This window comes from Somniosus microcephalus, chromosome 4 (genome assembly GCF_052327205.1).
Source record: "Somniosus microcephalus isolate GS21.2 chromosome 4, FLI_Smic_1.0, whole genome shotgun sequence".
Lineage (NCBI taxonomy): Eukaryota > Metazoa > Chordata > Chondrichthyes > Squaliformes > Somniosidae > Somniosus > Somniosus microcephalus.
The window spans coordinates 298,791,672-298,808,777 of NC_140990.1; the positions used below are offsets into that span (position 1 = coordinate 298,791,672).

The window sequence follows — 17,106 nt, forward strand, 5'->3', positions numbered from 1 at the left end:
TGGACGAACCCCTGGGCAGCCGGGACTCCTACCTCCCTCTCCTGTTCAGGGAAGAGTGGCGGTTGGAAGCCATATTGACATTCAAAAGGTGAGAGGCCAGTGGAGGAGCTCTGAAGGGTATTGTGCGCATACTCTGGCCAGACCAGATACTTGCTCCAGGTGGAAGGATTGGAGGACACAAAGCTTCTTAGCACCCTCTCCAGATCTTGGTTGGTTCTCTCAGTCTGGCCGTTAGACTGTGGGTGGAACCCAGAGGAGAGACTGATGGAAGCGCCCAGGAGGGAACAAAAAGCCTTCCAGAACCTGGATGAGAACTGGGGACCACGGTCAGAGACGACATCCAGGGGCAAGCCATGGAGGCGGAAGAAATGCTGGACAACCAGCTGGGCAGTCTCTCTGGCAGAGGGAAGCTTGACAAGAGGGACGAAGTGAGCAGCCTTGGAAAAGTGATCAACCACAACTAGGATGGAAGTGAATCCCTCAGATGGAGGTAGCCCGGTGATGAAATCCAGGGCGATATGAGACCAGGGACGGCTGGGGATGGGCAAGGGATGCAGGAGACCAAGCGGAGGTTGTTGGGATGCCTTGTTCTGGGCACAGACGGGACAAGCGGAGACAAAGGCCCGGGTGTCGGCTTCAATAGAGGGCCACCAGAACCTCCTCTTAAGGAACTCGAGAGTCCGACGGATCCCAGGATGACCAGTCAATCGAGAAGAGTGGCCCCATTGAAGGACCTGGGCGTGCACCTGACTGGGGACATAAAGACTATTAGGAGGGCCTCCTCCAGGGTCAGCCTCCTGACGTTGGGCCCCTTGCACCACAGTCTCAATCTCCCATGCGATGGGAGCAACGATGCAGGAACTGGGGATGATAGGTTCCGGGGTAGGGTCCTTTTCTGCGGGGTCAAACTGGCGAGAAAGGGCATCCGGTTTGAGGTTCTTAGACCCTGGGTGGTAAGACAGGAGAAAGTTGAAACGGTTAAAGAAGAGAGCCCACCTGGCCTGCCGAGGGTTGAGGCGCTTGGCGTCCTGGATATATGTTAGATTTTTATGGTCGGTCCAGACGACAAAAGGATGCTCTGCTCCCTCCAACCAGTGTCTCCACTCCTCCAAGGCCAACTTAACTGCAAAGATCTCCCTGTTGCCGACATCGTAGTTACTCTCTGCTGGCTTCAGGCGATGGGAAAAGAAGGCACAGGGATGTAGCTTTTGGTCCTTCAGGGAGCGCTGGGACAGGACAGCCCTGACTTCAATATCCGAGGCATCCACCTCTATGATAAAGGGCAGGGTGGGGTCCGGGTGTACCAGAATGGGAGCAGAGGTGAAACATTGTTTGAGCCTCTGGAAGGCCCGTTCCGCATCAGAAGGCCAACTGAACCGTAAAGACGAGCCCTTGGTCAATGCGGAGAGGGAGGCGGCAATATAGCTGAAGTTGCGGATGAAGCGTCTGTAAAAGTTGGCGAATCCCAGGAACCGCTGAACCTGCTTAACCGACGTGGGACGCGGCCAGTTCAAGACGGCTTGAACCTTGCTAGGATCCATCTGGACGCTTCCACAGGAGATGACGTAGCCCAGGAAGGTGACCTTAGAGACATGGAATTCACATTTCTCAGATTTGACAAAGAGACGGTTCTCCAAAAGCCTCTGCAGAACCTGTCTGACGTGTTGGACATGCTGCTGGGGGGATTTTGAGAAGATGAGAATGTCATCCAAATAAACAAACACGAACTGGTTCAGCAGGTCCCGGAGCACATCATTGACCAGAGCTTGGAAGACAGCAGGAGCGTTAGTGAGACCAAAGGGCATGACGAGGTATTCCCAGTGACCGCTAGGGGTGATAAAGGCAGTCTTCCATTCATCCCCCTCCCTAATGCGGACCAGGTTGTACGCGTTGCGGAGGTCAAGTTTGGAGAAGATGGTAGCTCCCTGCAGCTGCTCAAACGCTGAAGACATCAAAGGGAGAGGATAACGGTTCTTAATGGTAATTTTGTTAAGCCCCTGATAGTCTATGCAAGGCCTGAGACCACCATCCTTCTTCTTTGCAAAAAAGAAGCCAGCACCCGCTGGGGAGGTGGAAGGGCGAATGAAACCTGTAGCGAGGGCTTCCTTGATGTATTCTTCCATGGAAACATTCTCAGGGCCAGAGAGAGAGTAGAGCCAACCCCGAGGGGGGCTAGTGCCAGGCAGGAGATCAATGGCACAGTCGTAGGACCGGTGTGGGGGGAGTGTAGTGGACCGCCTCTTACTAAACACAGCATGGAGGTCCGAATATTCAGGGGGCACATGAGCAAGGTCCAGCTGATCAGCTGGCTCGGGAGAGGAGGGACGGGGCAGACTAGGGAAGACCTTAAGACAGTTGGCTAGACATGAAGGACCCCACTCCAGCACAGTCCCGGTAGTCTAGTCAATGTGAGGGTTGAGAAGAGAGAGCCACGGATGTCCAAGAACGAGAGGGAGCTCAGGTGAATCGATAAGGTGAAACTGCAGCAACTTTGATGTCTCTCCCCTACTTGGACATGTAATACTCCGGTGATATGATGAATACGCCCAGAACCAAGGGGCCTGCCGTCGAGGGCGGTGACTTGTAAAGGCTTGTCAAGGCGGGAGAAAGGAATTTTCAGGCTGCGCACAAGGGTGGCATCGATAAAACAGCCAGCGGCCCCGGAGTCAATAAACGCCTGGAGGTTGTACTGTTGTCCCTCCCAAGAGAGACGAGCAGGAAGCAGGGTTTGGAAGACAGAAGGAGTAGGAGAAGGGATTTGATCTGCCCGTATTTTCCCAATCCTCCTGGCTTTTTCCTGATGCTCAGGGCATGTGGCTCTGAGATGGCCAGACAGGCCACAGTAAAGACAACGCCCCTCTCTCAATCTCCTCTGTCTCTCAAACTGGGAGAGCCGAGTTCTGCCGAGTTGCATAGGTTCCTCTTCGGCGCTAACAGATGGACTCGGGGGTACTTGGAAACTCTGGGTCAGATTCGAAACACCGGAAGATCTCACATCTGTGGAAGTAGTGAATCTCCTCTCTCTACCATGCTCCCGGAGGCGGTTATCCACTCTGATGGCAAGGGAGATGAGCGTGTCAAAGTCCTCCGGAACCTCTCTGGATGCCAGTTCATCTTTGATAGATTCGGAGAGGCCATGAAGAAATGTGGAGAGAAGGGCCTCGGTGTTCCAGCGGCTCTCCGCAGCGAGTGTGCGGAACTCAATGGCGAAGTTGGCTACGCTGCAGTTGCCCTGGCGGAGATTCAAAAGTCTCTTAGCTGCCTCCCGTCCACTCACAGGATGGTCAAAGACTTTGCTCATCTCTTCGACGAAAAGGAGAATGTCCGAGCAGACGAAAGATTGCTGCTCCCAGATAGCGGTAGCCCAGGCAAGAGCTTTTCCCGAGAGTAGTGATATGATGAACGCTACCTTAGAGTGGGGTGATAGGAACATGGAGGGTTGGAGTTCAAAAACTAGGAAGCACTGGGTCAAGAAGCCGCGACACTTGCCCAGATGACCGTCATAGCGCTCTGGCATGGGTAGGCAAGGCTCTCGGTGAGTCTGGAGATCGGCGACCGGTGGGGTAGCACCCAAAGGAACTGACTGAGGAGGAACATCCTGAGCAGAAGCCACAGCGGCTGGGTGTTGAATGGTCTGAGTCCACGTATCTACCTTGTCCAAAATGCTTTGAAGAAGTTGCTCAAGGCGGCCGAGGAAAGCACCTTGATGGGAGAGAATAGAACGAAGTTCCTCCATCACTGCTGGGTCCATACTGGCTCAGTCTTGCTGTCAGGGCAAGGCTGGTTCTGGACCCAAGTGCAGACAGACGAGGCGAGAAGCAGTTATGCAGTCTTAAATAAAAGTACTTTACTAGAATCACACAGGTAAACAGTTGCAAAGATAGGAGCTCAAGACAAGCTACCACTAGGCAACGGCTTGTCAAGACTGAGCACAGAGGGAAGAAACCACAGAACTTAAATACAAGCAAAAACAGGTGAAACCAATAAACCTGATAAAAAGCAGTTAAGTAAACTAGTAACAATTTAGCAAAGGGAATCAAACAAGTGAAGGTGCCATCTAGGGGTTACTGAGAGAACTAACTGGCACCCTCACAGTGAATGTGAGCATAGAGAGAGAGGGAATGGGTAAGGGTGCAGGGATGTGACTGTGAAGTGGGATGTGGAGGAAGAGAGTGCTAAAGCTGAGTGCTGATGGGGAAAGGCAATGGGGATCAGTTTGAAGGTGATGGAAACTTCGTACTTACTTTTCCTGTATGGTGAAGGTCATGGAATCGCTTCCGACACTATATCCAGGTTCTTCTGGTGACTCCCAGCGAGTTGACATCTGCTGACACCTACATCCATGCAGCTTTGGTCTCAGTGGGAGGCCTCTTCCTCCCTGACCTTAGGAAGAGGACCTCCCTGTGTGCCCTAACCCCATCCAATAATGCCTGCAGTGAAGCCTCGTCGAATTTGGAGGCAGCTCGGGGTCTGGCACTGGCCACAGCTGCTGCAGGCTCCTCTGCCATCCTGTATGGTTCATTTAGAAGCCTGCAGAGGAAGCAATGCTTGCTGTGGACCTTAAAAGCACCACGAATGATGACATCATACTGTGCGACTTTCTGACTGGAAATAGTCAATTAGCAAGGGTTCCCACACGCTGGAAATGAATTGGCCAATTGAGGGAAAATTGCATCAATCTGGCAGACCCATTTAGATTTGTGTGGGAGCCCCGACATTCGGGGAACCCGACAATTCCCCACACCTGCAGGAAAATCGCCCCCTTTTTGTATACAAATACGGGGCTAAACGTCTGTTTGAGGCCCCACTGCAAGAATGCTTTGCTCTGAGGCAGCCGGCACCGGCAGCACTTAGGAAAGCTAGAACTATGCGCAGCCTAACAGGTGGTCCTTAAAGGGACTTTCTTTTAGGCTGCAACCAACAAGGAAACATTTTAAAATATATTTACCTGAATGTGGAACCGTGGCGCACCACGTCCCTGCCCCCAAATGGACACCGATGCCCCCCGATTGCTAGTGATCCCCAATCACTGCCTGTTCCCTGCCCCTTCTTTCCCAATCACTGCTACTCCGCCCATTCCCCCCCACTCCCGCACCCCCCGCCCCCCGGCCACCGCTAACCCCTACCCACCCCCGGGCTACCTCCGACTTGGCTACCTCCCGACTTGATAGTCTCCTCATTCCCGATCACCTCCTCCCTCCCCAGTCACCCCCCCTTCCCAGTTGCCACTCTTCCTGGTTGCTTCACTTACCTGAGGGACTCACCGACACCAGCAGCAGCCCCTCCATCGTGCTTTGGCAGCGAGCTGTTTGTGGCTCTCCATAACACGCCGGCTCAGTGGAAATGAGGCCCGAGGCCCAATATCAAGGACGCCTGGGCATCACCAGTCAGGCGCAGGGTTCAATCCCTGCACCCCTCGTGCACCCATAAATGAGTGCGCCCAATTTTCTGGCCCACAATTTTTAAGTATATCCAGACTTTGTCAGTAGATCAGTTTGTATTTGACTGGCAGTACCTTTTTGAATTTGAAAGGTTTGTTGTCAAAATCCATGAAATCCCAATAACTCTTTTCTGAGATTCTAGTCAAAATAAGGAGTGATAATTCGAAAATCTCAGAGCAGTAAAGAGACTGTTTGGAAATCTCAGAGGAGCCAGGTTGATTTTCCTGAAACAGAGGAAGCACTAACGGCCCTGATTTTGCTGGCATGGGGATTTTGCTGCCCTGCTAGTTAGACTTGTTCGTGCACATTTTGGTTTAAAACTTTTCTGGAATTGCGAGCTGATAATGGCACAGTGAGAGCAATGGGGCATCTGGGTCCTTGGTGGACAATGTGATAAATAGTTTATCTCCTTAACCAATGAGATTAAAGGATTGAGAAATAAACAGAGGAAGGACTGAGAAGGACGATGAATTAGAGTGGGTGAATTCAATCTTAAATCAGATGCTCAGAGAGAAAGAAAAATTGGATTAGGAGAGAAAGGAAAAATAAGAAAAAAAATTGAAAATTGAAAATTTTACATTTTAAAAATCTCCCAACAACAATTCACAACCTGAAAGAATGAGACTCCATGGGGGGAAAAATTCATTGTTTTGCGCCTCCTGTTAGCGCCCTAAGAGGTTGCTAATGGGGCGCAAAGCAACTAGCGCCCGGGCACGGCGCTGCCAATGCCTCCCGCAAATTTCAGCGGGAGGTTAGCGGTGGCGCTATGTTGCCGGCGATGACGTTATCGCCATTCGCAGCGCCCCGCTCGCGCCCCGGCCACGATCTTTGGGAGCACCCCCTGACTTACCGGCAGACACTATGTCCGACAGGGTCAGTGGGGCCTACCTGTGGCCGGGGCGGCGCAATTTAAAGACGAGGTGTGGGCCGGACATTTTTGTTGCTGGCGGCCTGCCAGCACCTGCCTGTGCTCCCGTTCCCAGCCTCCTGAATGGCCACCCCCTCGGAGTGCCGGCTGCGCTGTAAGAGCCCGGCACTTCTCTTGAGTGCCGGGCTCTTTTGCCAGCACTCCCGATCCCCGGGGGCACATTTGGGCCCCGGGTCGCGCTGCGCAAGGCCCCTCCCATTTAAGAAGGGGAGGAAGGCCTGTAATACCGCGGCACGACGTGCCACAGCACCGTGATATTGACTCGCAGTGCCCCAAAAGGGACGCGGGGTGCTTCCAGTAGTGCCCCGCTTCCCTCTTGGGGTGCAACCACTCAATTTCCGGCACAGGGGAACTAATTTTTCTGGGGCGCTAAATGGGGCACTACTCAATTTTTAGCCCCACACTTTTTATTGTTTATTTTTTTGGGCAAGAGAGGTTGATTAGCAATCATTAACAACTACCATGTTGTTTAAAGCGTATGTTTTACTGTTAATTATTAGACTTAATTTTCTGTGGCGTGTTTAATGGGCAATTAATGTGCAAATGTAACAGCTTATTGAAACTCACGAGGTGAGATACCATTTTCGCAAAGCTAACGGCAGAGCGGTGCAAATCACAAGCGATTCGCAATTCACGAGTTATCTCTTCCTCACCACAAGATGCTGGCTGATTTGTACATTAATAGTGGCATGCATCGTTCACATGCCGTTATTTTTTCAGCAAAATCTGGGCCACCGTGCTTTTCAAAATAATTTACTAAGGATCAGTGTAGTTCTCAAGAGTTGCAAACTTTTATTACATTATGTACATGAAAAGTTAGATTTAAAAATTCCTACTGTAAATATTTAACTTTTGAGCAACTATTAGAGTATTCACTTGTGCATCCCTGACTTTCATCGCTCCACCATTGGTGGCCGTGCCATCAGCTGCCTAGACCCTAAGCTCTGGAACTTCCTCCCTAAACCTCTCCGCCTCTCTATCTTGCTCTCCTCCTTTAAGACACTCCTTTAAACCTACCTCTTTAACCAAGCATTTGGTCACCTGTCTTAACATCTCCTTATGTGGCTTGGTGTCAAATTCTGTTTGATAATGTTCCTGTGAAGTGCCTTGGGACATTTTACAATGTTAAAGGTGCTATATAAATGCAAGTTGTTGTTGTCTACTGTCAGTTTAATAAATTCACTTGAGATTTCAAACTTTACAGTTTCTGATATAATGCTCTACTGCTATTGAAGGCTGAAGTGAGATCTTATGGAAAGCAATTCCAAACAGCGTTTTTCATTCATTCTGGGTACATTAGCAAGGCTTATCTAGCTCTGAAGGCAAGAATAGACGCACTCAAAATTGCTGGGGGTGTTGGGGCTCACCTATGTGACTGATCTAAGATATGAGAGCTGCAATAATCCAGGGTAATAAATCTAAAACATCCACATTTATGTACATTGAACTGTCCATTTGCCACGTATCTGCCCAATCCCCTAACCTGCGTATGCCCTCCAATAGCCTAATGCATTCTTCCTTACAGTTTACAAAGCCTCCTAATTTGATATAATTGGCAAATCTTGATGATATCCCTTTTAAGGCCCAGATTGCACTGTTAGAAATTGTGTGGGCAATTTTAACCCTCTCGCCTGGCAGACAGTTAAAAAGGAGCGGGTTGATTACTCGCTCTGTTCCTACTCCGCCGGGATTTTAACACCGCTGTTTTTGATGGCAGATGAGGTGCCGGCCTAAATCAGATGGGAGCCTCGTATATGTATGCAAATCAGGGTTATATTTGGCCAATAAGACCCCATGAACATTTAATCCTGGCATGAGTGGGATGCCCACTATGGCCACCCTGCTCAGTGCAAGCTTTTCTGCAGACTGAAGAGGCCACAAAAGGTAAGTGTTAAGCTTTCCTTTGAGGGGTCAAGGGAGCGGGAGTGATCCTCCAGGCCCCACCAGAAAAATCTTGACTTCTGCTGCCCTCACCTTCCCACCAGCAAGACCCTGCCAAAACCTTCTCCCACCACTTACCTTACAGCGGCGGGCAGCCTCTGGGCCAAGTGATTTCAACCAACTGGCCAGCTATTTTATTTCATGTTTCGGGCAAGGCAGCTGGCTGGCACGTAAGTGAGGCCTGGGAGTTAAAATAGCCCAGGCCTCGCTCAACCCCCACACCGCACCCCCCCCACACCCCCCCCCCCACCTGCCCAAAACCCAATCCTGGTAAAAAATACCCCCTGTATGTTTCAAAACCATGCATTCGGACAATTTCTTAACCTTAATTGTTAAGAAAAACTGGCACTCTTCCATTTCTCATCAACAAGAAAGGTCATTTGTCCTTTACGTCAAAAGTGTTGGTTCATTGGTTGGAAAACGAAACTACTCATGGTGCATGTAATACAGATTTATTTAAATATTGACTGTTCAACTTTTATATGTGGCAACCTTTTTGTTTTATAGCTGTCCTTCTACAAACCAACGTCAAGTAGACATAAGATTCTCATGGAAGCAAAAGCATTTCCTTCTGATCACGTAAGAACTACTTTTACAGCACTAGAATTAATCAAGTCCTTGTATAGGTTACGCAATGATTTATTCATTGACACTAAGTTCTTCTGTTGGTGAAATATTTACTACTTGGCTCTCTGCCACTATCTCAGCAAGCTTTATTACAAGATCACCCAGTATGCATCTCATTACCAATGCTGTTTTTTGGGAAGAATATGCAATATGATTGATACAACGGTTCAGTAAGAGACTATGGAAGTAGCTGAAAACTGGCTATATTGATTTTTATGTAGTAAAAGTTAAAGTCTGCAAATCATTAATTATAACCTTCATTCTTTTAAAGTATGCAGTGGAGTCTCAAATCCGTCTTCAAGGACTAGATCCTAAGGAAAGCATGTTGTTGCTGTCTCCAGAGGAGGTTTGTGTCAGTTTTGTATTGACAAGATGATATACCAGTTTACCTTTTCACAGTACCTAATTAGAGTTGATCATTCTAACAACACTCCCAAGGCACATACCATTATTTAGTTATTTATTTTCCTTTGTTTAAATTATTACCAGGAAGAGTTATTAGGGTCAATCTGGATTCTGTCGACAGTCTGTCGATCTTGTGAGAGGTCTGGAATTTTAAATCTTAACCTAGGCGAGCTCGCTACCTTATTGTGGACTTAGAAAAAAATGGGATAAAATGTGACCTTATTGATATTGTTGCATCGCTGAGTGAATAAATCACACTGCTTGGCTGAGAGTTGTAAAACAGAGGTCTGGAGGCCATTAAACGGTACTCAAATTTTATTATTTAAGCAGCACAAAGAGAAGAGAAATATCCCCCGACTAGAGTAATGCACACACAGCGACCTCCCCTGTCAAGTACTGAGTGCCACAGCTTCCAAGAATCTGCCCACAATTGCCATTAGTTACATTTCCAGAATGTTCTAGAAGTGACTCACATAATTCCCCAATGCAATTATGCTTTGTAAGATTCTGCGTAATTATTCATTTGGAATATCTTAATAGTAACACTTCACACTACAATTGAGATGAAGTTGTGTAAAATCATATTTGATGTGCAACATTATTCCATGTACCAAAATGCAGTACATTCTTGCTATGTGCCAGCTGTGGCTCAGTTGGTAGCATACTTGGCTTTGAATTAGAAGGTTGTGGATTCAAGTCCCACTCCCAGGAACCGAAAACAAAAATCTAGGACTGACATTCCAGTGCAGCACTGAGAGCGTGCTGCATTGTCGGAGGTGCCATCGTTCCGATGAAGCATTAAACCAAGGAGCCGTCTATCTCCATAGGTGGACGTGAATGATCCTACGGCACTATTTTGAAGAAGTGCAGTGGAGTTATCCACGGTGTCCTGGCCAATATTAATCCCTCAATTGGACATCACTGAAAAACAGATTATCTGGTCATTATCACATTGCTGTTTGTCGGAGCTTGCTGTGCGCAAATTGGCTGCTGCATTTCCTACATTACAACAGTGATTACACTTCAAAAAGTACTTCATTGGCTGTAAAGTGTTAGCTGTGGTCCTGTTGGTAGCACACTCGCCTCTGAGTCAGAGGGCTGTGGGTTCAAGTCCCACTCCAGCATCTTGAGCACATAAATGTAGGCTGACACTCCAGGGGAGTGCTGCACTGTCGGAGGTGCTGTTTTTCAGATGAGATGTTAAACGGAGGCCCGTCTGCTCTCTCAGGTAGATGTAAAAGATGCCACGACACTATTTTGAAGAGTAGGTGTCCTGGCCAATATTTCTCCCTCAACCAACATAACAAAAACAGATTATCTGGTCATTTTCAAATTGCTGTTTGTGGGAGTTGCTGTGCACAAATTGGCTGCTGCATTTCCCACATCACAACAGTGACTACACTTCAAAAAGTACTTAGTTGGCTGTAAAGTGCTTCGAGACATCCAGTGGTCGTGAAAGGTGCTATATAAATGCAAGTCTTTCTTTCTATGTAAAAGGATAATTAATAAGAATAGAGATGCATTGAATTGTATATCTGAATGTACAAATGAAGATTGTGATTGAATGAAAAGTTAAACAGAATTCCTGCTATCTTGTCCTGCTCTGTAAGAACTAATTTGATAGCCTGTCTGTCCTTGGAATGATAAATGCCATGATACAATTTCTATTAGATCAAACGTGTGTTAACTCTAATGTGGCAATGCTTTATGAAGAAAACTCTCCCAGTATCCTACTTCCCTCTTATAAATAAGGTGGGCAACTTTATTGAGCTATCCTAGTAAAAAGAGTAGGCAGAAGAATTTTCTTGTGCTATTGTTATTGGTTAAACCCCTGTGGTGATTATTCTTTATGTTTAGTAAGAAGTATTGTGATTGGTTGTTTGTTTCCTGCCTTGGGATATATGCTGTAATCTCATTGGTAGTTGATGTCATGTGATTTGTGGTGGCCATCTTAAATTCAGTTCTTTCCAGCCTTTAGTTGGGACTGGGTGTTGAAGATGTGCTACAGGATTTTTAAGTTAATAAAGCCTAGATTAGAAAGGCAAATCTATTCTTCATTTCAATTTATTAACTTTATGTCAGAATGGAGCGATATCTTCAACCAGAACGATTCAATGCTGACCCTAATTCTGCAGGAGTGGATGATAAATGGAAACATTGGTATTGTACATTTAAAAACTTTTTGGGCGTGTTGGATCAAGAGTCTCTAAATAAGCTGAATATGCTGATCAACTACATTGCTCCGGATGTGTATAAGTACATTTTGGACTGTAAAACTTACGAAGTGGCTATTTCTACATTGGAAAAGATTTTTGTTAAACCAAAGAATGAGGTATTTGCACGTCACCTTCTATCTGCCCGTAGGCAGCAGGTGGGAGAATCTTTGGATACTTATTTACAAGCACTTCGGTGCCTTAGTGTTAACTGTAATTATAAGGCCGTGACGGCTGAAGAAGAAAAGGAAGAATCGGTACGGGATGCTTTTATTAATGGATTACTGTCTAGATCAATTCATCAGCGGTTGTTAGAAAATAAGACTTTGGATCTTAAGAGTGCTTTTGAGCAAGCTTCTACATTGGATGTGGCTCAGAGAAGTTCGGATTCTTATGCTCTTTTTAATCGGCCTGTGACTGTGGTTTCGGCAGTTCCGGATGAAAAGGAATTATGTGAACTTAATAGGAGTGGTTTACTAGATTCTGAAACAGTTTCTACTTCAGCGGCTGTTGCCTCTAGGATTCAGAAGTGTTATTTTTGTGGGAACGTCCGGCACCCTCGTCTGAAGTGTCCTGCTCGGGAGGCTGTGTGTAGTAAATGCGGCAAGAGAGGTCATTACGCACGTGTGTGTAAATCACTAGGTTTAATTACCTCCTCTGTGACTATTCAGCCTTTAGATAGGGCGTTTATTGCATCAATTTCTGCTGCATTTGCTCATGGCCTAAACAAAGCTATAGTTACGGCCCAAGTTAATGGGTTGGAAGTGAAGGCCCTTATAGGTACGGGCAGTACCGAGAGTTTTATAAGTCTTCAGTTTGTAAAGGAGAAGCATTTGAAAATTTCGCCTGTTTCCTATCAGGTGTGTATGGCTCAGACGACTCTCACTTCACAAGTAGCTGGTTGTTGCCTTGTGAAATTGATTCTTCTAGGTAATACGTATACTGATATACGCCTATCTGTTTTGCCTAATCTCTGTGCGGATATTTTGATTGGTCATGATGTGCTTCAGTTACACGAGTCTCTCAGTCTTTCATTTGGCGGGACTAAGCCACCTTCATCTATTTGTGGATTAACCTCTTTATCCATTTCTCCATTATCACTTTTTTCCAATTTGATGCCGGATTGTAAGCCAATTGCTACCAAGTCAAGAAGGTATAGCAGTCAGGATAGAGAATTTATTAATTCTGAAGTTCAACATCTCTTATTGGAAGGAATCATTGAACCTAGTTGTTCGCCTTGGCGGGCACAGGTAGTTGTCACGACTAATGACAGACATAAGAAACGAATGGTGATAGACTATTCCCAAACTATTAATAGGTATACTCAATTAGATGCGTACCCTTTGCCTAAGATTGATGAGCTTATCAATAAAGTATCTCAGTATAAGGTTTTTAGCACTATTGACCTAAAGAGTGCTTATCATCAGATTCCTATTGTTAAGAAGGATCAACCATATACGGCCTTTGAGGCTGGTGGAAAGCTGTATCAGTTTTGCCGAATACCATTTGGTGTTACTAATGGTGTTGCTTGTTTTCAACGGGCAATGGATGCTTTTATCAGTGATAATTCTCTCTCTGACACCTTTTCATACTTAGATGACATCACGGTGTGTGGCAAATCAAGGCTGGAGCATGATTCTAATTTAGAAAGATTCCTTCAAGCTGCGGAAAAAGTTGGTTTAACTTTCAATAAAGAGAAGTGTACCTTTTCGACCACTGAGGTAAATCTACTGGGGTACATTATCTCGGGAAACAAGATTAAACCAGACCCAGAACGTCTGCGACCATTGATTGATTTACCTTGTCCTACTAATTCTAAGGCTTTGCAACGAGTTGTTGGACTGTTTTCTTACTATTCTAATTGGATTGCAAATTTTTCACAGAAGATCCGGCCTCTTATTCGGGTTACGACATATCCTCTATCATGGGAGGCCAGGACGTGTTTTGATAATTTTAAAAAGGATATCCTTGGAGCAGTTGTGCATTCTATTGATGAGCAGGTTCCTTTTGTGATTGAGACGGATGCTTCTGATTTTGCAATTGGGGCTACTCTGAACCAAAATGGAAGACCTGTGGCCTTTTTCTCACGTACCTTGAACAATAGTGAAAAAAGGCATTCTTCAATAGAGAAAGAGGCGTATGCAATAGTAGAAGCACTGCGTAAATGGAGGCATTATTTATCGGGGCGACATTTTACATTGGTAACTGATCAAAAGTCTGTGTCCTTTATGTTTGATGTCAAACATTTTGGATAGATTAAGAATGATAAAATAATGAGGTGGAGGATTGAGTTGGCATGTTACCATTTTGATATAGTTTATCGTCCGGGGAAGGATAATGTTGCTGCTGATGCGCTGTCGAGGGCTTATTGTTCTGTGATTCACGGAGATACGCTTATTAATCTTCACAATGCCTTATGCCATCCTGGGGTTACGAGGATGATACACTTCGTACGCAGTAAGAATTTGCCCTTTTCAGTTGAAGACGTCAAGTGGATGACTTCATCATGTTCTATCTGTGCTCGGTGTAAACCGAATTTCTTTAAGCCTCAACGAGCTCATCTTATAAAGGCTACTTCTCCTTTTGAATGTTTGAGCGTCAATTTCAAGGGGCCCCTTCCTTCAACTACTCAAAACCGATATATATTTACTGTTGTGGATGAGTTTTCAAGGTTCCCTTTTGCTTTTCCTTGCGCAGATGTATCAGCTGCTACAGTTATCAAATGTCTGACTCAACTTTTTGTCATCTTTGGGATGCCTGCGTATATCCATTCGGATCAGGGAAGTTCTTTTATGTCTTCCCAGTTGAAGGAATACCTTCAGAGTCGGGGAATTTCTACTAGCAGAACTACCCCGTATAATCCCCAGGGTAATGGACAGTGCGAACGATACAATGGGGTGATCTGGAAGGCAGTTATGTTGGCTTTGACATCCCGGAACCTTAAGAATACACAATGGGAAATGGTACTGCCTAATGCCCTGCATTCCATTAGATCATTGCTTTCAACGGCTACTAATGTGACCCCCCATGAAAGGCTCTTTAACTATCCGCGGAGATCTACTACGGGATATTCGGTACCTTCATGGCTTACTATGCAGGGACCTGTGCTGCTTCGACGCCATGTTAGATTGTCAAAATATAATCCTTTAGTGGAGGAGGTGGAGCTGTTGGAGGCAAATTCCCAATATGCTCATATTCGATTCCAAGATGGGAAAGAAAGTACCGTTTCAATTAAAGACTTGGCTCCTTGTGGTGGCCAGCCCTCTTCTGAGGATATTAACAATAGTCATGATTCAGATAATGTGGATGCTGTTACAGATACTACGAATATTTCCAATCCGACTGCAGATAATTATACTTCTATTAGTCAGCCCTTGATGGATGTTCATGACCGTCCCAGTTTACCTCCTGATGGGATTTCTAATCCGGAAACCGTTGAAAACCGGGATATGGATAGCCTTCCTGCAGAAGATACTTCTGTGTCTCCTGGTGTGGGAGGGCAAGGAATTTCACCAAGGTTGAGAAGGTCGACACGAACAAGATATCCGGTCGACCGATTGAAAATGGACTTTTAAATTGATAGTAATGTTTTAAAATTGTTGAAATATTATATTATATTGTTTTAGTTGAGAGATACTTAATACTTATGTGCAATGTTACTAATTGTTGTTGCTCACTTAGTATTGTGTCATGTTGAATAGTTTTATTTTGTCTGTGCATAGTTTTAGTTGTAAATAATTAATTATAAATTGTAAAGGTTATTTAGGTTGGAGTATATTTTAAAAGGAGGGGTGAATGTGGTGATTATTCTTTATGTTTAGTAAGAAGTATTGTGATTGGTTGTTTGTTTCCTGCCTTGGGATATATGCTGTAATCTCATTGGTAGTTGATGTCATGTGATTTGTGGTGGCCATCTTAAATTCAGTTCTTTCCAGCCTTTAGTTGGGACTGGGTGTTGAAGATGTGCTACAGGATTTTTAAGTTAATAAAGCCTAGATTAGAAAGGCAAATCTATTCTTTATTTCAACCCCACTATAGGATTTGAGCATATAATGTAGGTTAACACATCTGTGAAGTACTAAGTGTTGCAGTGTTATTGTTGCCACTTTCAGATGAGGACCGCAAAATTTGGCTCATTGGCGCCTGTTTTTTTCGGTGCTAGGAATGCTGTTTTGGCTCCAAAATGGCGTCAGCACTGCACACACACAATTCTGGTGCGGGATGCGCTGTACACCATATTGGGTAGGGTGCACCGGACTTGCACCGGAAGTATGCAGAGTAGGCAGATAATGACCTCAGTCAGCATGCAATGCTGATTTGACACCAGCGCTGCCATTTTGGAGCTCAACATTCCAGCTAACGCCATCTCTTAAGCTCACACAGCTGAGCACATGCTCAGCAGCAGGAAGGACACCCCAGCAGTGCTATTTAAAGGGATTATCAACTACTTGCAGCTAAGTTGCTGATCAATTTCTACTGACTGTTGCTGAGTTTGTAGAAGTGTTTGGTGGTTTGTAGTGATTTCAAGTTGCTAAAGTCTACAGGGAGCGTTGTGGCAGGTGTTGAAGGACTTTTTCCTGTTTCACATATTCTGCACAGATCACTTGCTCCAAGCCATGACTTTTTCTTTTACTCGTTCCTGGGATGTGGGCATCGCCGGCAAGGTCAGCATTTATTGCCCATTCCTAATTGCCCTTGAGAAGGTGGTGGTGAGCCGTCTTCTTGAACCGCTGCAGTCTGCGTGTTGAAGGAATTCCCACAATGCTGTTAGGGAGGGAGTTCCAGGATTTTGACCCAATGACTATGAAGGATCGGCGATATACTTCCAAGTCAGGATGGTGTGTGACTTGGACGGGAACATGGCAGTGATGGTGTTCCCAATGCGCCTGCTGCCCTTGTCCTTCTAGGTGGTAGAGGTTGTGGATTTGAGAGGTGCTGTCGAAGAAGCCTTGGCAAGTTGTGGCAGTGCATCTTGTAGATGGTACACACTGCAGCCACGGTACGCCGGTGGTGGAGGGAGTGAATGTTTAAGGTTGTGGATGAGGTGCCAATCAAGCGGGCTGCTTTGTCCTGGATAGTGTCGAGCTTCTTGAGTGTTGTTGGAGCTGCACTCATCCAGGCAAGTGGAGAGTATTCCATCACACTCCTTACTTGTACCTTGTAGATGGTGGAACAGCTTTGGGGAGTCAGGAGGTGAGACACTTGCCACAGAATACCCAGCCTCAGGCCTGCTCTTGTTGCCACAGTATTTACGTGGCTGGTCCGGTTAAATTTCTTGTCAGTGGTGACCCCCAGGATGTTGATGTTGAGGGATTCGGCGATGGTAATGCCGTTGAATGTCAAGGGGCGGTGGTTAAAGGCTCTCTTGTTGGACATAATCATTGCCTGGCACTTGCCACTTATCAGCCCAAGCCTGAACGTCCTCTAGGTCTTGCTGCATGTGGGCATAGACTGCTTCATTATCTGAGGAGTTGTGAATGGCACTGAACACTGTGCAATCATTAGCGAACATCCCCACTTTTCACCTTATGATGCAGGAAAGGTCAGCTGA

General features: G+C 46.0%; 1 protein-coding gene across 1 annotated transcript in view; it reads left to right on the plus strand.

Annotated features, from left to right (window-relative positions):
* Positions 1-17,106, plus strand: part of kynu (kynureninase) — a 242,978-nt gene that overhangs the window by 101,690 nt on the left and 124,182 nt on the right. The window contains exons 5-6 of the mRNA XM_085986656.1: positions 8,818-8,889; positions 9,209-9,283. Coding sequence (XP_085842782.1) covers positions 8,818-8,889; positions 9,209-9,283 — 147 coding nt within the window. The remainder of the gene's footprint in view (positions 1-8,817; positions 8,890-9,208; positions 9,284-17,106) is intronic.